The sequence below is a fragment of the Sus scrofa genome, chromosome 13 (assembly GCF_054392235.1).
Source record: "Sus scrofa isolate SSC_HxYL_T2T_F1_AM1 chromosome 13, Sscrofa_HxYL_maternal_Yorkshire_Landrace_v2.0, whole genome shotgun sequence".
NCBI lineage: Eukaryota > Metazoa > Chordata > Mammalia > Artiodactyla > Suidae > Sus > Sus scrofa.
Genome location: NC_139395.1, coordinates 49,809,140 through 49,835,975, shown reverse-complemented (window position 1 = coordinate 49,835,975; position 26,836 = coordinate 49,809,140). Strand labels below are relative to the sequence as shown.

General features: G+C 42.4%; 1 protein-coding gene across 2 annotated transcripts in view; it reads left to right on the top strand.

The window, feature by feature from the left end:
- Positions 1-26,836, top strand: part of STIMATE (STIM activating enhancer) — a 68,260-nt gene that overhangs the window by 28,870 nt on the left and 12,554 nt on the right. The window contains exons 2-4 of one of the 2 annotated variants that reach the window (XM_021068950.2): positions 15,857-15,961; positions 21,748-21,796; positions 24,056-24,151. In XM_021068950.2, coding sequence (XP_020924609.1) covers positions 15,857-15,961; positions 21,748-21,796; positions 24,056-24,151 — 250 coding nt within the window. The remainder of the gene's footprint in view (positions 1-15,856; positions 15,962-21,747; positions 21,797-24,055; positions 24,152-26,836) is intronic. The other variant, NM_001434944.1, reaches the window with a different exon arrangement.

Genomic DNA, 26,836 nt, shown 5'->3' with positions numbered 1-26,836 from the left:
TTTAAAAAATTTTTGAATTATAGTTGACTTATAATGTTCTGTCAATTTCTGCTATACAGCAAAGTGACTCAGTTGTGTGTGTGTGTGTATGTGTATACACATACATTCTTTTTTTCACATTATCCTCCATCTTGTGCTGTCTTGTGATCAGCTATAGTTCCTTGGAATGTACAGCAGAATTTCATTGCTTTTTCATTCCAAATGTAATAGTTTGCATCTCTAACCCCCTCCCCTGTTCTCCATGTCCGTGAGTTTGTCTCTTTTCAGTAAATAGATTCATTTGTGCCATATATTCAAGTCCAGATACAAGTAATATCATATGGTATTTGTCTTCTCCTTCCAACTTACTTCACTTAGTATGTGAGTCTCTAGTTCCATCCACGTTGCCGCAAATGGCATTATTTTATTCTTTTTTATGGCTGAGTAGTATTCCATTGTGTATATGTACCACATCTTCTTAATCCATTCATCTGTGGGTGGACATTTAGTTTGTTGCCATGTCTTGGCTATTGTGAATAGTGCTGCAGTGAATATATGGGTGCATGTATCATTTTCATTGTAGGCTTTGTCTGGATATATGCCCAGGAATGGGATTGCTGGGTCATATGGTAGTTCTATATTTAGTTTTCTGATGAACCTTCATACTGTTTTCCATAGTGGTTGTACCAGTTTACATTCCCACCAACAGTGTAGCAGGGTTCCCTTTTCTCCACACCCTCTTCAGCATTTGTTATTTGTAGACTTGCTAATGATAGCCATTCTGACCAGTGTGAGGTGGTACCTCATTGTAGAGATTTGCATTCCTCTAATAATTAGTGATGTTGAGCATTTTTTCACATGCCTGTTGGCCATCTTTTTGTCTTCTTTGGAGAAAAATCTATTTAGGTCTTCTGCCCATTTTTCAATTGGGTTGTTTGTTTTTTCACTGTTGTATGAGTTGTTTGTATATTTTGGAGTTTAAGCCCTGTCCGTTGCGTCATTTGCAACTATTTTCTCCCATTGCACTTTTTTGTCTTTTTTATTTTATGATTTCCTTTGCTGTGCAAAAGCTTGTAATTTTGATGAGGTCCAATTGGTTTGTTTTTGTTTTTATTTCTATAGCTTCAGGAGACTGACCTAAGCAAACATTTGTACAATTGATGTCAGAATTTTTGCCTCCATTCTCTTCTGGGAGTTTTATGGTGTTTTGTCTTATGTTTAAGTCTTTAAACTATTTTGAGTTTATTTTTGTGTATGGTGTGAGGGTGTGTTCTAGTTTTATTGATGTACATGCAGCTATCCAGTTTTGCCAGCATCACTTGATGAAGAGACTGTCTTATTCCCATTTTATGTTCTTGCCTCCTTTGTCACGGATTAACTGACCATAGGTGTCTGGGTTTATTTCTGGGTTCTCTATTCTATTCCATTGGTCTGTATGCCTGTTTCTATACCAACACCACACTGTCTTTATTACTGTAGCTTTGTAATATTGTTTGAAGTCTGGGAGAGTTATGCCTCCTGCTTGCTTTTGTCCCTCAGGATTACTTTGGAAATTCTGGGTCTTTTATCATTCCATATACATTTTTGGATGTTTTGTTCTAGTTCTATGAAAAATGTCATGGGTAATTTGATAGGGATCACATTGAATCTGTAGATTGCTTTGGGTAGTATGGCCATTTTTACAATATTAATCCTTCCAACCCAGGAGCATGGAATATCTTTCCATTTCTTTGAATCCTCTTTAATTTCTTTGATTAGTGTTTTATAATTCTCAGCATGTAAGTCTTTCATCTCCTTGGTCAGGTTTATTCCTAGGTATTTAATTTTCGGGTGTGTAATTTTAAAAGGTATTTTAGAGATGGAATTAAGATGGTGAAGTAGAAGGATTGGAGCTCACCTTCTGTCATAAAAGGAACAAAGTTAAAACCAGTTGCTGAACAAACTTCAACCAAATAGACTGCAGACTATCAAAAAAGCTGTCCTACTCCAGAAGACAAAGTCAAAGAGGAGGCCATATCAAGACAGTAGGAGGGGAGATTATGCAATATAAGCAACCACATTCCCACTGGGTGGGCATCCCACAGACTGGAAAGTAACTGTATCACCGAGACTTACCTACGGGAGTGAGACTTCTGAGCCCCATGCCTGGGAATCTGGCGTTGGAAGAAGGAGCCCTCAGAGTATTTGGCACTTAAGGCCAGTGGGGCTTGTGCACAGGAGCTCCACAGGACTGGGGGAAACAGAGACCCCATTCTTGAGAGGCACAGAGACCTAGGGCAAAGCAGAGACTCCATAAGAATATGGGTCATACCTTACTGCAGTTCTTGGAGGATCTCTTGGGAAAACGGGGTGACTGTTTCGTTGTGGGGGAAGAACATTGGAGGCAAAGGTCTTGGGAATATTGAGCAGCATGTGTTCCTCTAGAGGTGGCCATTTTGGAAAAATCTGGCAGCACCCATCAGCACTGAGAACCCCCAGGCCAAATAATAATCCAGGTGGGATCACAGCCCCAGGCACACAGCCGTCTCAAATCTCACCCAGACATAAGGCCCAAACCACCAGAGGCATAGGAATCAGCTCCACCTACCAGTGGGCAGGCACCAGTCCCTCCCATCTTTAGCCACAAGGGGGGTGGACATCAGAAGCAAGAGGCTACAACTCTGTTGTCTGCAAAAGGGAGACCGCACCAAAAATCTATACAAAATGAAAAGGCAGAGAATTATGACTCAGATAAGGAACAAGAAAACCCCCCAGAAAAACAGCTAAATGATCTGGACATTATCAACCTCCATGAAAAAGACTTGGGACTGATGATAGTGAAGATGACTCAAGACATTGGAAATATACTGGAGGCAAAGATTGATAAATTATAAGAACTAATGAGCAAAGATATACAAGATTTAAGGATTAAGCAAGCAGAGATGCAGAATATAATAACTGAAATAAAAAATTAATTAGAAGCGACCAACAGAATACAGGAGGCAGAAGAACAAATAAGCACCCTGGAAGACAGGCTAGTGGAAATCACTGATGTGGAACAGAAGAGAGAAAAAAGATTGAAAAGAAATGAAAACCTAAGAGAACTCTGGGACAACATTAAACACACGAACATCCGTATTTTAGGTGTGCCAGAAAGAAGAGAGAAAAAAAGGGCCAGAAAAAATATTTGAGGTGATAATAGCCAAAAACTTCCCTAACATGGGAATCATTCACTCAAATCCAGGAAGTACAAGTACCATATAAAATAAACCCAAGGAGGAATGCCCTGAGACACATATTAATCAAACTGACCAAAATTAAAGACAAAGAGAAAATATTGAAAGCAGCTAGGGAAAAGAAACAAATAACATACAAGGGAACTCTGATAAGGTTATCAGCAGAGTTTTCAGCAGAAACTCTGCAGACCAGAAGGGGGTGGCATGACATACTTAACGTGGTAAAAGGGAAAAAACCTCCAACCAAGATTACTCTACCCAGCAAAGCTCTCATTCAGATTTGAAGGAGAATTCAAAAGCTTTACAGACAAGCAAAAGCTGAGAGAATTCAACACCACTAAACCAGCTTTATAACAAATACTAAAGGAATTTCTCTAGGCGGAAAAGAAAAGGCCACAACTAGAAACAAAAATATTGCAAATGACAAGGTTCACCAGTAAAGGCATAAATACAGTAAAGGTAGGAAATCATCCACACACAACTATGCTACTAAAATCAGAAATCGTGAGGAGAGTTCAAATGCAGGACACTGAGATGCACTTGCAGTTAAGAGACCAACAACTTAAAACAATCTTATGTGTATGTGCATATATATATGTATATATGTATATGTGTATATATATTCCTATATCAAAACTTCAGGGTAACTGTAAACCAAAAATATACAATAGATACACAAATAAGAAAAAGCAACTCAAATACAACACTAAAGATACTCATCAAACTACAAGAAAAGGGAACAGGAGAAGAGAGGAAAAAAAGACCAACAAAACCAAATTCAAAGCAGTCAATAAAATGGCAGTGAGAACATACATATCATTAATTACCTTAAATGTAAATGGATTAAATGCTGCAACCAAAAACATAGACTGGCTGAATGGATTCAAAAGCAAGACCCATATGTATGCTGTCTTCAAGAGACACACTTCAGTTCTAGGGACACACACAAATTGAAAGTGAGAAGAATGGAAGAAAATATTCCATGCAAACAGGAATCAAAAGAAAGCTGGACTAGCAGTACTCATATCAGGCAAAATTGACCTTAAAATAAAGAATATTATAAGAGACAAAGAAGGACATTGCATTATGATCAGAGGATCAATCCAAGAAGATATAACAATCGTAAATATATATGTACACAACATAGGATCACCTCAATATATAAGGCAACTGCTAACAACTTTAAAAGGAGAAATTGACAATAATACATTAATAGCGGGGAATTTTAACACCCCCAATTATAGCAGTGGACAGATCATCCAGACAGAAAATCAACAAGGAAACACAGGCCCTAAATGACACATTAGACCAGTTGGAATTAATAGATATTTATGGGACCTTCCACCAAAAAGCAGAATATACATTCTTCTTAAGTGCACACGGAACATTCTCTAGGATTGATCACATTTTAGGCCACAAATCAAGCCTTGGTAACTTTAATTGAAATCATATCAAGCATCTTTTCAGAACACAACGCTATATGACTAGAAACCAACAACAAGAGAAAAACTGCAAAAAGCACAAACACGTGGAGACTAAACAGTGTACTACTAAATAACCTATGGATCACTGAAGAAATCAAAGAGAAAATTTAAAAATTCCTAGAAGCAAATGACAACAATCCAAAACCTGTGGCATGCAGCAAAAGCAGTTCTAAGAAGGAAATTTATAGCAATATAAGCCTACCTCAGGAGACAAGAAAAAGCTCAAACCTAACTTTACATCTAAAGCAACTAGAGAGAGAAGAGCAGACAAGACCTCAAGTTAGTAGAAGGAAAGAAATCATAAAGATCAGAGCAGAAATCAATGAAATAGAAACGAAGAAAGTCGTAGAAACTAAAAGCTGATTCTTTGAAAAGATCAACAAAATTGATAAACCCTTAGCCAGACTCATCAAGAGAAAGAGGACACAAATCAGTAAAATTAGAAATGAGAAAGGAGAAGTTACAACAGACATCACAGAAGTACCAAGGATCATAAGAGACTACTACAAGCAACTATATGCCAATAAAATGGACAACCTAGAAGAAATGGACAAATTGTTAGAAAAGTACAATTTCCAAGACTAAACCAAGACAAAATAGAAAAGATGAATGGATCAATCACAAGTACTGAAATTGAAATTGTGATTTAAAAACTTCCAACAATCAAAAGTCCAAGACCAGATGGCTTCACAGGCAAATTCTATCAACATTTAGAGAAGAGCTAACACCTATCTTTCTGAAACTATTCCAAAAAATTGCAGAAGAAGGAGCACTCCCCAACTCATTCTATGAGGCCACCATCACCCTGATACAAAAACCAGACAAAAATACCACAAAAAAGAAAATTACAGGCCATTGTCAGTGATGGACATAGAGGCAAAAATCTTCAGCAAAATACTGGCAAACCGAATCCAACAATACATTAAAAGGGTTATACGTCATGATCAAGTGGGATTTATCCCAGGGATGTGATGCAAGGATTCTTCAGTATCTGCAAATCAATCAGTGTGATACACCACATTAACAAACTGAAGAATAAAAAACCATATGATCTTCTCAATAGATGCAGAAAAGGCTTTTGACAAAATCAAGTACTCATTTCTGATAAAAACCCTCAAAGAAAGAAAGTGGGCCATTCATCTTTTCTATTTTGTCTTGGTTTACCTCAACATAATAAAGGCCATATATGACAGACCTACAGCTAACTTCATTCTCAATGGTGAAAAGCTGAAAGAATTCCTGCTGAGATCAGGAACAAGACAAGGATGTCAGAGTTCCCATCATGGTGCAGCAGAAACGAATCTGACCAGGAACCATGAGGTTTCGGGTTCAATCCCTGGCCTCACTCAGTGGGTTAAGGATCCGGTGTTGCCATAAGCTATAGTGTAGATTACAGACGCAGCTTGGATCTGGCATTGCTGTGGCTCTGGCGTAGGCCGGCAGCAACAGCTCCGATTAGACCCCTAGCCTGGGAACCTCCATATACCACAGGTGTGGCCCTAAAAACAAAAGCCAAAAAAAAAAAAAAAATACAAGGATGTTCACTCTCACTGCTACTATTCAACATAGTTTTGGAAGTCCTAGCCATGGCAATCAGAAAAGAAAAATAAATAGAAGGACTCCAAATTGGAAAGGAAGAAGTAAAACTATCACTATTTCCAGATGACATGATACTATACCTAGAAAATCCTAAAGTCACTAGCAGAAAACTGTTAGAAATCATCAATGAATTTGGCAAAGTCACAGGATAGAAAATTAATACACAGAAATTGACTGTATTTCTATAACAATGAAATATCAGAAAGAGAAATTAGGGAAGCAATCCCATTTACCATTGCATCAAAAAGAATAAAATAGTTAGGAATAAACCTACCTAAAGAGACAGAAGACCTGTACTCCAAAACTATAAGATGCTGATGAAAGAAATCAAAGATGACACAAACAGATGGAAAGACACACCCTGCTCCTGGGTTGGGAGGATCAATATTATCAAAATGACTGTACCACCCAAGGCAATCTACAGATACAGTGCAATCCCTATCAAACTACTGAGGACATTCTTCACTGAACTAGGACAAAATATATATGTATATATATTTTTGTCTTTTTTGGGCCACACCCTCAACATGTGGAGGTTCCCAGCTAGGGGTGGAATCAGAGCTGTAGCTGCTAGCCTACTCCACAGCCACAGCAACCTGAGATCCGAGCTGCATCTGCGACCTACACCACAGCTCACAGTGACTCCAGATCCTTAACCCACCAAGTGAAGCCAGGGATCAAACCTTCATCCTCATGGATGCTAGTCAGATTCGTTTACACTGAGTCACAATGGGAACTCCAGAACCAAATATTTTAAAGTTTCTTTGGAAGCATAAAAGACCCATAGTAGCCAAAGCCATCCTTAGAAAGAAAAATGGAGCTGGAGGAATCAGGGTCCCTGACTTCAGACTGTAATACAAAGCTACAGTCATCAGAACTGTATGATACTGGCACAAAAACAGAAATATAGATCAGTGAAACAGGATAGAGAGCCCAGAATTAAACTCGCGCAACTACAGTCAATTAATCCATGACAAAGGAAGCAAGAATATATACTGGAGAAAAGACAATCCATTCAATAAGTGGTGCTGGGGAAGCTGGACAGCTGCATGTAAAAGAATTAAATTAGAACACTTCCTAATCCATACACAAAAGTAAACTCAAAATAGATTAAAGACCTAAATAGAAGACCGGATGCTATAAAACTCTTAGAGGAAAACATAGGTCAAACACTATCTGACATAAACCACAGCAGTACCCTCTCAGATTCACCTCCTAGAGTAATGACAATAAAAACAAAAATAAACAAGTGGGACCTAATTAAACTTAAAAGTTTTATGCTCAGCAAAGGAAACCATAAACAAAACAAAAAGACAACACACAGAATGAGAGAAAATACCTGCAAGTGAAGTGACTGACAAGGAATTAATCTCCAAAATATATAAATGCCTCCTGCAGTTCAGTATCAAAAAATGGGCAGAAGATCTAAACAGACAATTCTCCAAAGAAGACATACAGATGGCCAAAAAACACATGAAAAGATGCTCAACATCACTAATTATTAAGAGAAATGCAAATCAAAACTACTATGAGGTACCACCTACACCAGTCAGAATGGCTGTCATCAAAAGTCTACAAATAATAAATGCTGGAGAGGGTGTGGAGAAAAGGGAACACTCTTACACTGTTGGTGGGAATGTAAATTGGTGCAACCACTGTGGAAAATTTCTGAGGAATTTCTGTGGAGATTCCTCAGAAAACTAAAAATAGAATTACCATTTGATCCAGCAATCCCACTCCAGGACATCTATCCAGAGAAAATCATGACTAGAAAAGATACATGTACTCCAGTGTTGATTGCAGCACTACAGTAGCCAAGACATGGAAGCAACCTAAATGTCCGTTGCCAGAGGAGTGGATAAAGAAGATGTGGTACATATACACAGGGGAATATGTACCACAGGGGAATATTACTCAGCCATTAAAAGGAAAGAAATAATGGCATTTCCTGCAACATGGATGGATTTAAGTGAAGTCAGACAGTGAGACACCGGCATCATATGCGATCACCTACATGTGGACATGTGGAATCTAAAAAAAGGATACAGTGAACTTCTTTGCAGAACAGGTACTGACTCACAGACTTTAAAAAACTTACGGTTTCCAAAGGAGACATTTGGGGGTGGGGAGATGGGCTAGGGGTTTAGGATGGAAATGCTATAAAATTGGGTTGCGATAATCATTGTACAACTCTAAATGCAAATTCATTGAGTTAAAAAAATTCATTGAGTTAAAAATAGAAGTTCCCTTTGTGGCACAGCAGAAACAAATCTGACTAGAAACCATGAGGTTGTGGGTTCGATCCCTGGCCTTGTTCAGTGGGTTAAGAATCTGTCGTTGCTGTGAGCTGTGATGCAGATCACAGACTTGGCTCAGATCTGGCATTGCTGTGGCCGTGGCATAAGCCAGAGGCTACAGCTCTGATTAGACCCCCAGCCTGGGAACCTCCATATGCCGCAGGTGTGGCCCTGAAAAGACAGATGATAATAATAATAATAATAATAATAATAATAATAAAATGTGTTTTTATATTCCTTTTCTAATATTTCATTGTTATACAGAAATGCAACCGATTTTTGAATGTTAATCTTACATCCTGCTGCTTGGCTGAATTCATTGATCAGTTTGAGTAGTTTTTGTGGGGAGTCCTTAGGGTTTTCTATATATAGTATCATGTTATCTGCATAGGGTGACAATTTTACCTCTTCTGATTTGAATACCTTTTCTTTTGTTTGTTTGTCTGATTGCTGTGGCTAGGTCTTCCTATACTATGTTGAATAAAATTGGTGAGAGTGGGCATCCTTGTCTTGTTTCAGATTTTAGAAGGAGGGCTGAAATCTGAAAGCTTTTCTCCATTGAGTATTATGTTTGCTGTGGGTTTGTCATAAACGGCTTTGATTATGTTAAGGTATGTTCCCTCTGTACCCATTTTGGTAAAAGTTTTTATCATGAATGGATGTTGAATTTTGTAAAATGCTTTTTCTGCATCTATTGAGATGATAAATGTGTTTTTTTACTTTTCTTTTATTCATGTGGTGTACGATGTTGATTGATTTGCACATGTTGAACCATCTTTGTGAACTTGGGATGAATCCCACTTGGTCATGGTATATGATCTTTTTTATATGTTGCTGAATTCAGTTGGCTAAAATTTTGTTGATAATTTTTTTTTTTTGTCTTTTGTCTTTTTTGTTGTTGTTGTTGTTGTTGTTGTTATTGTTGCTATTTCTTGGGCCGCTCCCGTGGCATATGGAGGTTCCCAGGCTAGGGGTTGAATCGGAGCTGTAGCCACCGGCCTGCGCCAGAGCCACAGCAACGCGGGATCCGAGCCGCGGCTGCAACCTACACCACAGCTCACGGCAATGCCGGATCCTTAACCCACTGAGCAAGGGCAGGGACCGAACCCGCAACCTCATGGTTCCTAGTCGGATTCGTTAACCACTGCGCCACAATGGAAACTCCCTGTTGATAATTTTTGCATCTATATTCATCAAAAATGTTGGCCTGTAATTTTCTTTTTTGGTATTATCTTTGTCTGGTTTTGGTATAGGGTGATGGTGGCTTCATAGAATGCCTTTGGGAGTGTTCCTTCTTCTTCAATCTTTTGGAAAAGTTTAAGAAGGATGAGTGATTCTTTGTATGTTTGGTAGAATTCACCTGTGAAGCCATCTGTTCCTGGACTTTTGTAGAGAGTGTTTGTTTTTATTACATATTCAGTTCCATTTCTAGTGATCTATCTGTTCAGTTGGTCTGTTTCTTATTGATTCAGTTTTGGTGGGCCATATGTCTCTAGAAAGTTGTCCATTTCTTCTAGGTTGTCAAATTTATTGGTGTATAATTGTTCATAGTATTCTCTTATGGTTTTTGGTATTTCTGCAATATCTGTTGTGATTTCTCCTTTTTCATTTCTTATTTTGGGTTCTTTCTGCCTTTTGATGAGTCTGTCCAGAAGTTTGTCAATTTTGTTTACCCTTTCAAAGAACCAGCTCTTGGTTTTATTGATTTTTTTTTCTTTTTCTTTCTTTTTTCTTTCTTTCTTTTTTTTTTTTTTTTTTTTGAATCTCTATTTTATTTATTTTCCTCTCTGATCTTTATAATTTCCTTCCTTCTGCTGACTAGATTTTGTTTGTTATTCTTTTTCTAATTCTTTTAGGTAGGGGGTTATGTTGTCGATTTGAGGTTTTTCTTTTTTGAGGAAGGCCTGTATTGATATGAACTTCCTTCTAAGCTCTGCCTTCGAGGCATCCTATAGATTTTGAATGGTGGTGTTTTCATTATCATTTGTCTAAAGGTATTTTTTAATTTCCATTTTGATTTTCTCATTGACCCATTTGTTTTTTAATAGCATGTTGTTTAGTCTCCATGTAGTCAGTTTTTTCTCATTTCTTTCCCCGTGGTTGATTTCTGATTTCATGCCATTGTGGTCAGAGAAGATGCTTGAAATAATTTCTATATTCTTAAATTTGTTGAGGTAGTTTTTTGCCCCAGTATGTGGTCAGTACTTGGGAATGTTCCATGTGCACCTGAAAAGAATATATATTCTGATTTTTTTTTGATGTAATGTCCTGAAAATGTCAATTAACTTTTCTGTTGGGTCATTTAGGATCTTTGTTGCTTTATCGATTTTTCTGCCTAGAGATTCTGTCCATTGATGTGAGGAGTGTTAAAGTCTCCTACTATTATTGTATTCCCCTTAATTTCTCCTTTTATGTCTCTTAGTATTTGTTGTATGTATTTGGCTGCTCCTATATCAGGGGCATATATATTGATGATTGTAATATCCTCTTCTTGAATTGATCCTTTTATCGTTAAATAGTGTCCTTCTTTGTGTCTTTTCTTTTTGACCTTCATTTTAAAGTCTACTTTGTCTGATATGAGTATTGCAGTTCCTGCTCTCCTGTCTTTTCCATTCACATGAAATATCTTTTTCCATCTCCTCACTTTGAATTTATATGTGTCCTTTGCCCTAAGGTGAGTCTCCTATAGGCAACATATTGTAGGCTCTTGTTTTTTAATCCAATCTTCCACTCTGTGTCTTTTGATTGGAGCATTCAGTCCGTTGATATGTAAGATAATTATTGATAAATCTGTATTTATTGCCATTTTAAACCTTGTTTTCCAGTTGGTTATATGTTTCTCCTTTGTTCCTTTTTTTTTTTTTTTTTTTTTTTTTTGGTTGGATGATTTCCTTTTATTTTATGCTTATGTCCTTTTCTTTTTAGTTTTTGTGAATGTGTTGTTTGGCTTTGATTTGTGGTTGCCCTGTTTTTCAAGTATGTTAACCCCTTCCTATATCTTCTTGCTTTAGCTTTATAGATATATAGGCTCAAACACATTTTAGAAAAAAAGAATCTAGATTTTATTACTTTCCTTCTCCACATTCTGTGATTTCAAAGTCCTTTTTTAACATCTTCATGTTTTTCCTTTTGCTGTTTGTAATTGTTACATCTTTTTCTTGGATTAATCCCTTGATCATTATGTAGTATCCTTCTTTGTCTCTTGTAACAGTCTTTATTAAAGTCTGTTTTGTCTGATAAGAGTATTGCTACTCCAGCTTTCTTTTGATTTCCATTTGCCTAGAATATCTTCTTCCATCCTCCCACTTTCAGTCTGTATATGTCTCTAGATCTGAAGTGGATCCATATATAGGGACCTTGTTTTCATATACATTCAGCCAGTCTATGTCTTTTGGTTGAAGTTTTTAATCCATTTACATTTAAGGTGATTATTGATATATATGTTTTTACTGCCATTTTGTTACTTCTTTTGGATTTCATTTTGTTGATCTTTTTTCTTTTCTTCCATTTCTTATGATTGATGACTATCTTTAGTGTTGTGTTTACGTTACTTTTTCTCTATGTGTGTCTGTCTTTTGTAGATTTTTGGTTTGCTGTTACGTAAGTTTTGATATAGCAGTCTATACACACACACACACACACACACACACACACACACACACACACACACACATATATGATTGTTCTGGAGTTCCCATTGTGGCTGAGTGGATTAAGAATCCCACTAGTATCTTTGAGGATTCGGATTCAGTCCTTGGCCATGCTCAGCAGGTTAAGGATCCAGTGTTGCCACAAATTGTGGCATATGTCTCAAATGTGGCTTGGATCAATGTTGTTGTGGCTACGGTGTAGGTCAGCAGCTGCAGCTCCATTCAACCCCTACCTGGGAACTTCCAGGTGCAGCCCTAAAAAGGGAAAAAAAAAAAAGATTGTTCTAAGTTGCTGGTCCCTTAATTTCAAATGCCTTTCCAGTATCCTGCAGTCATACTCTCCTCTTCTCATGATCGTTGGTTTTGATATCATATTTGTGTGTGAGTGATTTCCTACCTTTTTTCTATGTTTGCCTTTATTGGTAAGTCTTCTCATTTGTAATTTTCTTGTTGCTAATTGTTGACTTCCCCCCACCACCACCTAGAGAAGTTCTTTTAGCATTTGTTATAAACCTGGAGTTAATGGTGACGAACTCTTAGATTTTGCTTGTCTGTAAAGCTTTTGATTTTTGTCTAATCTGAATGAAAGCCTTGCTGGCTAGAGTATTCTTAGTTGTAGGTTTTTTCCCTTTCATCACTTTAAATATATTTCTGCCACTCCCTTCTGCTGAAAAGTCAGCTGATAACCAAATGGGGGTCCCTTGGTATATTATTTGTTGCTTTTCCTTGGTTACTTTTAATATTTTCTCTTTGTCTTTAATTTCGGTCAATTTGATTACTATGAGTCCAGGTGTGTTCCTCCCTGGGTTTATCCTATGGGTCTCACTGTGCTTCCTGGACTTGAATTAGTGTTTCCTTTGCCATGCTGGGGAAGTTTTTGACTATTAACTCTTCAAATATTTTCTCAGGCCCTCTCTCTCTCTCTCCTCTCCTTCTGGGACCCCTATTATGCAAAAGTTGGTATATCTAATGTTGCTGCAGAGGTCTCTTAGACTGCCTCCATTTCTTTTTTTCTTTTCTTTTCTTTTCTTTTCTTTTCTTTTCTTTTCTTTTCTTTTCTTTTCTTTCTTTCTTTCTTTCTTTCTTTCTTTCTTTCTTTCTTTCTTTCCTTCTTTCTTTCCTTCTTTCTTTCCTTCCTTCCTTCCTTCCTTCCTTCCTTCCTTCCTTCCTTCCTTCCTTCCTTCCTTCCTTCTTTCTTTCTTTCTTTCTTTCTTTCTTTCTTTCTTTCTTTCTTTCTTTCTTTCTTTTGCTTTTTAGGGCTGCACCTGCAGCATATGGAAGTTCCCAGGCTAGGGATTGAATCAGATCTGCAGCTGCTGGCCAATGCCACAGCAATGGCAGGATCTGAGCCACATCTGCAACCTATGCCACAACTCATGGCAACGTCAGATCCCCAACCCACTGAGTGAGGCCAGGGATCACACCTGCATCCTTATGGATTCTAGTCAGATTCGTTTCCACTGTGCCATGAAGGGAACTCCCTGCCCTCATTTCTTTTCACTCTTTTTCTTTATTCTGTTCTGCATCAGTGATTTCTTCCAATTTGTCTCCCATCTCACACATTTGTCCCTCTGCCTCATGGATTCTGCTGTTGATTCAGTCTAGTGTATTTTTCATTTCAGTTATTGTATTGTTCATCTCTGTCCTTTAAATCTATTTCTTTGTTAAATGTTTCTTGTAATTCCTCAATCTCTTTGCCTCCATTTTTCTCCCCTGAGATTTTGGATCATGCTTACTGTCATTACTTCAAAGTCTTTTACATGTAGGTTGCCTGTCTCCACTTGACTTAGTTGTTCTTCTGGGGTTTTATCTTGCTTCTTCATCTGGAGTGTATTCCTCTGTCATTTCATTGTGTCTAGCTTACTGTTTGTGGTCTCCTTTCTGCAGGATTGTATCCTCTCTTGCTTCTGATATTTGCCCCCTGGTGGGAGAAGTTGGTCAGGGGACTTGTAACTACTTCCTGATGGGAGGGACCCATGTCTGCCCACTATTGGGTGAAGCTGAGTTTCGTCCCTCTGATGGGCAGGACTGTGTTGAGGGATGGGATTAGAGGCAGCTGTGTGCCTAGGAAGACTTTAGGCAGCCTGCAGGGTGTTGGATGGGGCCAGGTTTTTCCAAAATGGCAGCTTCCAAGGGAGCACACGCCAATGATTATTACCTAGGACCTGCCCACACAGTGAGCCACAGCTGATCATTGCCTCCCCAGGAGATCCTCCAAGACCTGCAAGTAGGTCTGGCCCAGATTCTTATGGAGTCCCTGCTTTGCCCTGGGACCCAGTGCACATGAAACCTTGTGTGCACCCTCCAAAATTGGAGTTTCTATTTCTGCCAGTCCTTTAGAGCTCCTGCACTCAAGCCCCCCGGCCCTCAATACCAAATGCTCTGGAAGCTCCTCTTCTCAATGCCAGATCCCCAGTCTGGAGGACCTGATGTGGATTTGAAGCTCTGACTCTTGTGTGTGCATTTGCAATATATTTTCTAGCTAGAGGGTCACCCACCCAGCAGGTGTGGGTTTTGCTTATGTCATGAAAGCACCCCTCCTACTGTCTTGTTGTATCTTCTTTGTCTTTGTGTGTAAGGTATCTTTTTTGGTAGTTTCCAGTCTGTGTTATTGGTGGTTATTTAGCAGTTAGTTGTGATTTTGGTGTTTTTGTGAGATGTGAGCTCGAGTCCTTCTACTCTGCCTTCTTGTCTCTCCAATCTCCAAAACTTATGCTTTTTATGACTCATTTTCTAAGTAGGATTGCAGCTGCTCCATGGAGATTATTTTTCTTCCATTTCCTGTGATAGGACTTTCATGCTCCCACTTATGTCTTCTTCCTTCTGATGAAAAAGGAAACACCCATGTTCAATCCCAGCTTTCTGCCCCCGCTCAGCAAGTCCCTGGGGCATCATTGGACAAAGCTCTGAGGACAGTAATGTCCCTAGTCCCCGCCCTCTAGATGCTGACTTGGGGGAGGGGGTGCTGCAAAACCAAGTGACAGCATTATGTGAGCAGCGATGTGATTGCCAGTGTGATACAGGTAGAATCTGATCACCCATATTGCCTTCCTGTTGCGTGGCCCTAAAAGCTCAAAACTTCTGAAGAAAGAATGAGCACTGCTCCCTGGTACCCTCAGGGGAGGATGTGAGCCAAGGCTCAGAGCAGGTGGGCAGGGAGGAAGCAGGTGACAGCCTTACCATCCCCACTTGAGCTGGTGCCTAGGGACCCACATGCCCTGATGAGTGCACTGTGCAGACATGCCAAGGCAGCCTTTTCAATGATCAAATTGTCAGGGCATGAAAGTTTGCTGCTACATTGTACTGGCAAGAATGTGGAGAAATGGACACTTATACGAGTTGCTTGCAACCTCTTTGGAGGGCAGTTTGACAAAGTCCGCTGCACATAAGCTTTGACATGGCAAGTCCACCACTAGGAATTTACTCACACCGGCACATGGCAGGGACATTCACTGCAGCGGTGGTTGTAGAATGTCTCAGAGATGACGCAGTCACGCCATGGGATGTCATGTAGCCTCTAATCCAAGAGGTAGAGCCACATGTACAGTAGATGAAGCTCTGGGAGTTTTTCTATGAGAGCCGCAAAGGTACAACTCTGTAAAGTCTGAGACCATCTGTTTCTCTCTTTAAAGATACATCTGTCTGTCTCTACCCACCTAGCACATCTTGGGAAAGACACACAAGATCCAGGTTGGCCAGCTGTCAAATTGGGAGGAGGAAAGTATGGAGCCCCAGAGGTGAGGAGACTTCCATTCTGTGAAGAAATGGGGAAGCCAGATAGCACCAGCAGGGTGGGCAGGAGACATGAGTTGGGGCCCAGCCTGTAGTTGGAGGGTCATTCAGGGCCAAGGCTGGGGGAGGAGGCTGATGAGCCCTTAGAATAGAAGCCCTAGGGTGGGGGCGGGGGGAGCTTCTCCCCAGGGGTCAAGAGGAAAAATGGAAGCCTGCGGAGGGAGGATAGCACCATCAGGAGGTAGAACAGAGGAACACTCAGAACATGGGGGGATGGCCCAAGGAGGAGAGCACAGTTGGGGATTCCTGGAACCCTTCTAATATTTGGGCCCCTGAGCTGCATGCAGTTATAGGAGGGAAGCTGTGAGGAGAGGTCAGGTTGCAACAGGCCAACCCAAGGTCACATACCTCTCAGCTACCAGGACCAGGATGCAGTGGTTCAGTCCCAGGACTGGGAAGAGTGGACACTGGGGAGGAGAGGGAAGACAGGCTTGGGCAGGGCCAGCAGAGTATGGTTTGCTTTCCTGAAATGTGTTCTGTGCCAGCCCCTTCCACCTGTTTTCTCTCGTTTAATCTTCTTTTGAATTTAGTTTTATTGGAGTATTGTTGACTTAAAATGCTATATTAGTTTCAGGTGAACAGCAAAGTGAATCAATCCTATATATAAATATATCCATTCTCTTATAGGTTATTACAAACTAGTAGATTTTCCTGTGCTATACAGTGGATTCTTGTTAATCATCTATTGTATACAGTAGTGTGTGTGTGTTATTCCTACCCTCCCAATTTTTCCCTCCCCTCAACGGTTTCACCTATAGTAACCATAAGGTTGGTTTTGAAATCCGTGAGTTTGTTTCTGTTTTGTAAATAAGCTCTTTTGTATCATTTTTTATTAGATTCTACATATAAGTGATTCATACGATATTTGTCTGTATCTGACTTCACTAAGTATGATAATCTCTAAGTCCATCCATGTTGCTGCAAATGGCATTATTTCATTCTTTTTTTGGCTGAATAATATTCTATTGTATATATGTACCACTTCTTCTTGATCCATTCCTCTGGCGATGGATCTCTTGTTTAATCTTGAGGTCAACCTGGTAGGCCCCTGCTGGCTTTTTCTTCTTTTTACACAAAGTCACAGAGCTAGTAGCAGAGACAGGACTCAAAGCCACATATTTCTGGCTCTTGGCCACTACTGCCTTTTGGGTGATGGGATCCCCCAAGGGCTGAGTGCTCCAGCAGCCTCCTTGTCTGTCCCCACTCCCCACTCTCCTCTTCCTCTTCCCATGAAGATTGCTGTTGGGCGCTGCTGTCAGCCTTGGATTGCAGCTCTGGTGTGGCTGCAGGCCGAGGGCCTGACTTAAACTTGAAGAGTGCCTCTCCCCCTTCACTAGCCCTTCTGCCTCAGGGGGCCTTGATGGATATGTTAGAGAGGATGGATTGCCCTTTGCTTTGGCCTCTTGCTCTGAGTTCTCTCTGTCCTTCGGAAGCACAATGAATTGAGAAAACATGGGTTGTCCTGGGGCCATTCCTGAGCCACTCCCTGAAGCTTCTGAGAGCCCAGCTGTCAGATATCCGTGGGGAGCAGGCCTGTTTGCATGGGACTGGTTACCTGGCTCACTGTCCATCAGGGACTCAGAGGCAGCTCCTCATTTCTTTGCTGCAGAACAGTCTTGTGTCTTCCCCAGTTTACAACCCCTCACCAACAGCAAACCAAATCCAAAAATGTGGCAGAACAGTGTTGAGTTCCCGACTCTGAAGCTGCCCTGGGCTGTTCTTTTTCCCTTGTACCCTACGTCTATCATGTTGGCAAATCCCGTTGGCTCAGTGTTGACGGTACAGCCAGGGTCCCTCCTTCTCTCACCCTCTCACACTTTTTTCAGCTGGGCAAGCCACCACTGCCTCGCCCTGGATTCCTGTGGTGGTCTTCTGGTCCCCCCACAGGCTGCTCAGCACAGCAAGGTGAGCCTGTTCCACTGTGGGTTGCAGCCACCCTGCTCTGCAGCCGCCCCAGGTCACTGCAGGCAAAGGGAGCTAGTACCCTAGACCATGAGGCCTGGGAGACCTGACCTCCTGTCCCACACTCCCTGCCAGTCCCTGGCCGCTAGACCCTTGCCCGACAGCTCTTCTGTAGACATCAGTGATTCTCACTTTCTGGGCCTTCCCATCTGCCCCTGCAAACCCACTTCCCAGCCACCCCTCCCCACCCCCTGCTCCTTTACTGCTTTCCTGTCCCTTGTTGCTGTCTGACAAGCTGCGTGTTAACCCCTCTCTCCCACTAGAATGTAAGGAGGTTGGGGACTTTTGTCTGTTCCTCTCCTGCTGAAAGGGCCCTGTTGGACAGCAGGCTTAGCGAAACATGGCTGGGTGAATGGATTCTTCTGTGTTTTTTTTCCAAATTAGATGTGGAGTAGCTTTCTTAATTTTTCTTCTTCCTTTAATTAAAAAAAAGGTAGAGTCTGATATAGGGAAAGGGGGTGGGAGAGAGTGGAAGAAGCAAGAGCCACATGTCTGCTATGATGAGAAGAATCTTAATCCACTCCAGGTTCTGTCTAAGGCGCTTCTGCATGCAGATAGTGCACCACATTCTTCATCACCCTTTCTTGTCCCAGAGCCCAGCCGTGAGTCACATCGCTTCTCCCATGTCCCACCTGCTACATTAGCACAAGTCTCTGCCATAGACTTGTCTTTTATTTTAAAAAATTTAAAATAAAAGCAGTATGAATATGGAAGAATGTTTAAACTATTCAGAATGATATAAAAGTCTATTCCCTTGACCCATAATTCCATTCATCAAAGGTAGTCCTTGTTAACTGTCACTTAACATATCCTAGGGGAAACAACCCCATGCATAATGCCAGCATAAATATATATCCTTTAAAAATGGATATGAACAGAATCAGGGTAGACATATTATTCTGAAATTTATTATTCATATAATTTTGAAATCATTCCATATTAATCCATAAAGATCTGCCTTGTTTTTAGTAGGTGCCTGATGGTATATGGTACCCACCTCTGTGTTGATGGCATTAGTTTCTTCCTGGGTTTTTGTATTATAGCAAAGACCTGTACATCTTGGCACATGCTGCAGTAAGACCTATGTGGTATAACCTGGCATTGCTTTTCAGGTGGAGGCGTCTGGGCATTTACAGTGTTGGTATTACCAGATTGCCCTCTGAATGCTTGCACTGGTCCGTTCTTCTAGAGTGTGTTTTCCTCCCAGCTTTTTATTTCAAAAAATGTCAGACTTACAATTAAAAAGTCTAAATAACAATTTAATGAGTACCCAAATGTCCTTCATCTAGGTTCACCATTTACTGTGTTGCCACATGTATTAGTGTGCTAAGGCTGCCATAACAAAGTACCACAGGATGCATGGTGTAAACAACAGGAATTTATTTCCTCCTAGTTCTGGAGGCTGCAAGTCCTAGGTCACCATGTCAGCAGGTTTCATTTCTCTTGAGGCCTCTCTCCTTGGCTTCCAGATGGCTATCTTCTCGTTTCATCCTCATGTGGTCACCTTTACATCTCTGTGTTTGTCCAAATCTTATTAGGGCACCAGTCGTGTTATAGGACCTGCCCATGTGATCTCATTTTACCTCTATGACCTCTTTTAAAGCCATCTGTAGATAGTCACATTCTGAGGGGGGTGTTAGGATATCGCCATATGAATTGAGGGATGCTGTTTGGCCCATGATACCATATTTGGTTTTCTTTACATATTATGCATCATATTTATGTAATTTAAAATGCTTATTACATAATTATATTGGTTGTACTTATTTATAATTATGTAATCTTTATACTTATAAAGTATGCCATTTATGCTATATTTATTATATATTTATCATGTATTATGTATAATTTTTGCCCTAAACCATTTGAAAGTAAATCGCACACATTCTGGTACTTGAGCCTGTATTACCTAAGAATGGGGACGTTCTGGACTTCCCACAGTGGTGCAGCAGGTTAAGGATCTGGTGTTTCTGCAACTGTGCTGTAGGTTGCAGTTGCAGCTTGCACTGGATCCCTAGCTTGGGAACTTCCATATGCTGTGGGTGCAGCCCCCCCAAAGAAAAAAATTAGAACATTCTTCTTGGGATATGTTCTGAGATGTCCTTTATTTTAGGCTGAATGGGGCAGACTCCCCTGAGATAGAAGCACAAATGAGCAGGAGGCGGCTGCAGCCCTGGCTGTGGGCTTTCCCTCTAAACTGTTCCCTCCACATCTCCTTTCTGAGCCCCCAGCCCCTGAGCCCCACTGCTCAGGGGAAAGAGAGGATGCCTTTCTAGAGAGCTGTTTGGGCAAGCAGAGCCTCTGGGTCTCCCTCAGTGCCAGGCTCTTGAGCCTTGTTGATGTTTTGGATCTGTGATGTGTCAGCAGGATGACAGACCTCCTCACAGCTTCACTTTCTTTTTGGTCTCTTTATCACAATGTCTCTAAACAGCAGACATTTCCTTTAGGTGTATAGACCATCCTTGCTTTGCAAACTGGGGACTGCCTGTGTCTGTTTAAAGAAGTGGGATTTATTGGCTGGGGCATAGTTTTCTCCCTCCCTGCCTCTCTCCTCTTCCTGCATCCTCATTGCAGCTTGAGTTCTCCCAGAAGGCAGTTCTTGCCTGCCACCATCGTGTCTGTTCCTTCCTCAATACTTTTTTGTGGGAAAGCATCACACACATGGCACTTGCATTCTTTGTTTTAGTAGAGAGAGTCATTGTGGAAATAAATATCTGCTTGGGGCTTCAGTGGAGGGCAAGACACTTGAGAACTTTTTCGTTTACTTCTGTGTGGATAGTTGTGTCTGCAGACCCACCCAAGGTGAAGATGTTCAATCTGGAGAGTTCTTTGCCGTCCAGTGCCCCCTGCCCCCACTGTCCTGTGGTTGGGAGTACCAGTGCGGGGTGCCGGATGCAGCCAGTATCCTTGCCCAGGCCTCTCCACCCCTGAAAACCCACCATCTCCATGATTCAGAGACACTTTCCCACCATTCCAACCATGGCTTTGCCTCTGCATAGCTCTCTTTCCTGTCTTTTCCTTCCCTGAAGGATTCATTCCAGACTCCTCAGCCTGGCACTCAGGACCTTCCCTCATGTGCCCTCTGCTCAGCCTGTCTCCCCTGTTTCCTGCTGAAATAAAGCCAAATCACATTATGCCCACACACACCCTGCCACTGTAACTGCATGCTACATGAACATGTCTTCTGTCCCTGTTCAGCTTGTTGAACTCTTAGCCAGCCCCCAGGGCCAGTGCAGTCTCTCCTGATTGGCACCCTTCCTCCAGGCAGGAAGGCTTGGTTATCCTTCCCTCCTGCCTTCACTCTGCCTCAGACCTATGTCGTCTTGAGCACTCCTCACCCTTCCCCACAGCTGCCTTTGCTTTTGTCTCCATAGCACCTAACTCGGAGCAGGTACTCAGTGCACATATGGGTGGGTGGGCGGACGGGTGGATATGTCCTTGGATCCTGAAGTTAGAAGTAGCTGCATTCGCCTTTGTGGTTTCTAGCCCTTGTCTGAGACAGCCTTGCTGCAAAGAAGAAAATACATTTTTTCACATGCTGTGAGGAGCTATTCTTCCTAAGTATCCAGTCCTGAAGAGTCTATACTGGTTGGTGGCACCAGGGCCTCTGTGACCTTCATGGCTTATTGTACATTGTCACATGTTAAAAAAGCAAGTACCTTCATGCAGTAATGTAAACGCTGAGTGTACCAATAACCCCCAGCTTGTTAAATGCACTTTGCCTCATTATCTCTGTGGAAAGCTACTGAATGTCTGTCCTTTCTTTCAGTCAAACGCTTCAGAGAACCAAAGCATGAAAGACGTCCGTGGAGGATATGGTGTGTATTTTAATATTAAGTCATTGCTAGAATGCTTTTGACTATGTTGTGGGGGGAATGGAATGTGAGCAATTATACATAACATAAAGTGTTGGACTCCATTAGGTGAATTCATCATCAGGCACTTGTGTGTCTCCAGATAGCTGTTGAGCTCTGATAGTGATGATTCTGTCATCACTCTGCTATCCAGTTTTAAAGATGGAAGATGATACAGATGCATCAGTCCATGCCACAGACTATGTTAGTTACATCTCTCTGTTGTCAGACTATGTTAAATCCTTGGATTCTATGGTCTCTGCATAAGCCAAAAAAAAGTTTAAATTTCGAGATAAGTCAAAGGTACCATGTCAGTGCCCCTCTCCCCAAAATTAGACTTTCCTAGTCCTAGGGTGACCTTGTGGCAGCCATTTTTCCTTCATAAAAATAGTAGTTAAATCTTCAGACATAGCTTCAAAAGACAAAACTCCAAACACATAAATCACTTGGAAGGAGACAGCTGGCTCCTGAGGACAAACATGATGCCCACAAAGTGCTGTCTTTCTTGTACCCATCCTGGCAATAACCACTTTGCCTCCAGAGGAAACTTAAGATAAACTTCTGTGGTAAAGGCCCCTTAATAAAAATTAAAGCATATTCTTGATTGATCTTCAACATTCAATTATTTCTGCATGTTGAAAATCTTCATTTTGTCTTCCCCCAGTCAGTTTCTCTCAAGTCTGAGTATCTAGCATGGGCGGGAGGCCTGGGGGAACCTGGAGTTGGGTTTTACACATGGTCCCCTTAGCCTAAAATATTTACTCTTAGATCCTTTACAGAAAAGTTTGTCTGCCCTGAGCCAGCCCCTAGTTTAATCAGCAAGAGCTGAAGGTGTGGCTGTACTGACAGCATATCGTTGCCAGGCTAGGGGTCAAATCAGAGCTGCAGCTCCCAGCCTACACTAGCTGTAGGATCCCAGCCGCGTCTGTGACCCACACCACAGCTCATGGTAACGCAGATCCTTAATCCACCAAGAGAGGCCATGGATACTAGTCGGGTTTGTAAATGCTAAGTCACAGTAGGAACTCCGGAACTCTTTAAAGTAGAGGCACCTTGGACCTCATCCAGAGCCATGATCAAGCATTTTGTTGTGAAGTAACAAAAATGAAAAAAAAAAAAAAAAAACACACACACACATTTTATTTTTTTTATTTATTTATTTATTTATTTTTGTCTTTTTTGCTATTTCTTGGGCTGCTCCCGTGGCATATGGAGGTTCCCAGGCTAGGGGTTGAATCGGAGCTGTAGCCACTGGCCTATGCCAGAGCCACAGCAACGCGGGATTGTCTGCAACCCACACCACAGCTCGCGGCAACGCCGGATTGTTAACCCACTGAGCAAGGGCAGGGACCAAACCCGCAACCTCATGGTTCCTAGTCGGATTCGCTAACCACTGCGCCACGACAGGAACTCCACACACACATTTTAAATGTGTTTAACTTGGAAGTTCCTATCGTGGCTCAGTGGAAAAGAATTGACTAGTATCCATGAGGACACAGGTTCAATCCCTGGTCTTGCTCAGTGGGTTAAGGATGCAGCATTGACATGAGCTGCTGTGTAGCTTGCAGACAAGGTTTGGATCCTGAGTTCCTGTGGCTGTGGCGTAGGCCCATGACTGTAGCTCCAATTTGACCCCTAGCCTGGGAATTTCCTTATGCCACCGGTATGGCCGTAAAAAGAAAAAAAAAAAAAAGTGTTTAACTCTATGTTATTAATCAGTGGCCTTTCACGGGTGCAGTGTTACTAAAGGTTTTGAAAGGTAGTTGAAATGCCAAGCCTGAGTTAGTACCAACGCCTCAGGAAGAGGTGACTAGTAATTAGAAGTTTAGGGTCTCCTCAGTGGCTTTTTTTTTTTTTTTTTTTTTTTTTTTTTGGCTTTTTGCTATTTCTTGGGCCTCTCCCGTGGCATATGGAGGTTCCCAGGCTAGGGGTCGAATCGGAACCGTAGCCACCGGCCTACGCCAGAGCCACAGCAACGCAGGATCCGAGCCGTGTCTGCAACCTACACCACAGCTCATGGCCACGCCAGATCGTTAACCCACTGAGCAAGGGCAGGGATTGAACCCGCAACCTCATGGTTCCCAGTCGGATTCGTTAACCACTGCGCCATGACGGGAACTCCCTCAGTGGCTTTTTTATCCTGTTTCAGATTTATCATTTTCCCCAAATTGGTTATTACCCTCCTGTGGGAGTGATAACGTGTGTTGGATCTCTTTTGTACAGGTTTTTAGACACTTCCAAACAAGCCATAGGAATGCTATTCATCCACTTCGCAAATGTATACCTAGCAGATCTCACTGAAGAGGACCCTTGCTCATTGTAAGTGGCCCATATTTGAGTGCAGACATGACCTGCCCTGCCATGCCTTGCTTTCTGCTACCAGCCATGTTCCCTCTAGCTTAGGGATGGGGGCAACACCCCTTTGTACCCTGTGCTCATCATTGATTTCTTTAACCTGAAGACCATGGGTTGTTCTGCCTTGTCAGTACCGTCAGTGTGCCTTCCTCATAGCCCCCAGAGCCATCAGCCTGAAATCCCACTTGTGCCATGATACCTGTCCTCATTGCCAACAACACCCAAATAGTGCCCCTCGTAGAAGATGGAGTGGAAAAGGATGCTTGCCTGCCTTGTCTTGTCTCCATCTGCTTACCTTCTTCATTCAGACTTGGTGCTGCAGCCATGCTGGGCTGCTCCTGCTGTATCTCAAACCCACCAGTTGACTCCTGCCTCTGTGCCTTTGCTCACACTGCCCTCTGTCTGGAATGTCTTCCAGCCCTGCCCTGTTGTGCCTCTGAGGGACAGCAGGGCAGAGGGCTGGTAATCCCTTTCTAAGAGGTGCAGTGTGTAATTAGAACCATTTGGACTGAAAGGTTGCTTTAAGCTTCTCTCATTGAGTAAGATTTAGTCCTGGACCAGATTCAGAAGGAAGTTGTAAAGTCTCCCTCTTTGGGGTCTTACCTTAAGACCTGGATGGGTTGTGGTCTGTGTGTTTGTAGTCCCAAATCAGGGGACCAGAAGGGCGATCCTCCCATAGGGAAGTTGGTTAGGAAAGGGCCTTGTCCTTCCAACCCTCGAGCCCAGCAGCAAGCTTGTGTCACCCCCTTGTGAATCATCTTGGTTAGCTGAGAGCCAGCTCCTCATCCTGCTGGCACTGGGCGAGCTCGGGGACTCCATCCCCTGGTGCTGCCTTGACCACACCACTCTCCCTTGAACCTCCATTGGCCTCTGCAAAACGATGATCCAGCTTTAAGGGGGACATTGATAAGCTAGATCACAGCTGGGATGGAATAGGGGCTGCTGAGAGATCTCGAGTGCTCAGCCAGTGGAGAAAAGGCCCAAATGGGGTAGATGTGGTGAAAAGAGCTCTTGACTGAGGATCCAGGCTGCGGGAAGGTGATATAACTTCTCCAAGCCTCCGTTTCCTCATCCCGATCCCCAGGATCACTGTGAAGGATTCATGAGATGATGGGTATATGCAGCATTGGAAGCCCCAGGAACACTTATCATCAAACATGTTAATAGCTCAGTCAGAGGATATTGTTAAAACCAGAGCTCCAGCAGTCAGTTGAAGAGCCGTTGCGGGGAGACTAGGCGGGCAGAGCAGGGCCTTGCCCCACACAGTGGAGAGGTCCTGGCCTGTGGAGGAGCGACTGCTGCAGTGGGATCCATTCCAGCCCCACCACCTTGCCGTGCCCCGTGACTGGTTATAGATTGGAGAGGTCTTAGGCTGGACCAGGGGCATCTTGGGAGTCTGCAGACCTGAGGGGAAGCCAGTCAGTTCAAGGAGAGGAGAAACTTGCAAAGGGATGTGGGAGTTGAGTTCTTTCCAATGGCTGCAGGAGGCCCCAGTGCTGGGGCTACTACTCTGGGTGGCTATTCAGCTTTTGTGGCATCTGGGCTGTGATTCTAACAGCACATTTGTGGAGTGCTTCCTCTATGGCAGGCATTGTTCACAGGTATTGACTTGTTTGATCGTCATGACAGCCCTGCAATATAGATACTTTAATTATCCTCATTTTATAGTTAGAGAACTGAGGCACAGAGAGATTATATAACTTAATCAGGTTCACACACCTAAAGAGTGACGGAGTTGAGATTTGAACCCAGCCAATCTGGCTCCAGGGCCCACAGGATACCTTGTTGTCTGCCAGTCTTGCCTGTGTTGAGTATAAAGTCTAGAGCTTTCTGTCTTTAATCCCAAGGCCAGGCATACAGTAGTAGGCTCAAATCAGTTTGGTGAGGGCATTGAATGAACTAATGCATATGTGTGTATCAGGAGCTCTTGATATTTTCAGGATGGGTCTCAGATACCAGAACCACTTGAAACCAGTGCAGTTTAAGCATCTGAGAGCAGCATTAGCCTAGAGCCAGAGCTCAGCTTGTGAACTTGCAGAAAGTGCCTGGGAACCAGTTGCTATGTTTTCTCTAGTATCTGGTCTAAGAGTGACCCCTTGTGCTTTTAAAGAGGAAGGGCACGCAGGAGGAAAATGCAACCCCTCCCTCTGGTTTTCTTGCCCCTCCAGGGCTGGCAGGACCACGAGTGTGCTCCCTCAGGTTTCAGAGTGCTATGCACGTCACTGGGGCCAGCCTTCGGGTGAGGGCTGTACGGCTGCATAAGATGTCTCAAGTCTCAGCAACTCAAAAGTGCCATGGCTGGTCTGTGGTATCTGATGCTTCTCTTGGGGTTGGGGGTGATGGTTTCCAAGCCATGTGGCCTCCCAGAGGGTTGGGAAGCTGGGGCCTTGGTTATTGCTGACCAGTGAGATCTGAGTACAGGGCCCTCAAGGGAGGACCAGTGGGCAAGGGGCTTTTCCTTGGTGAAGGAAGAAATGCGTGTCGGACAAATGGAAACAGACCCCACAAGACCAAGAGGTCAGGGTGGGCATGCTCTTCTGATCCTCCTCTCCTTCCTCCAGCACCTTGCCTTTTCCGAGTAGCACTTAAGCTCGCTCTTTGGAAATGCTTGCTCTTTCCTCCATAGCAGGCTCTGAAGCACAGGGATGA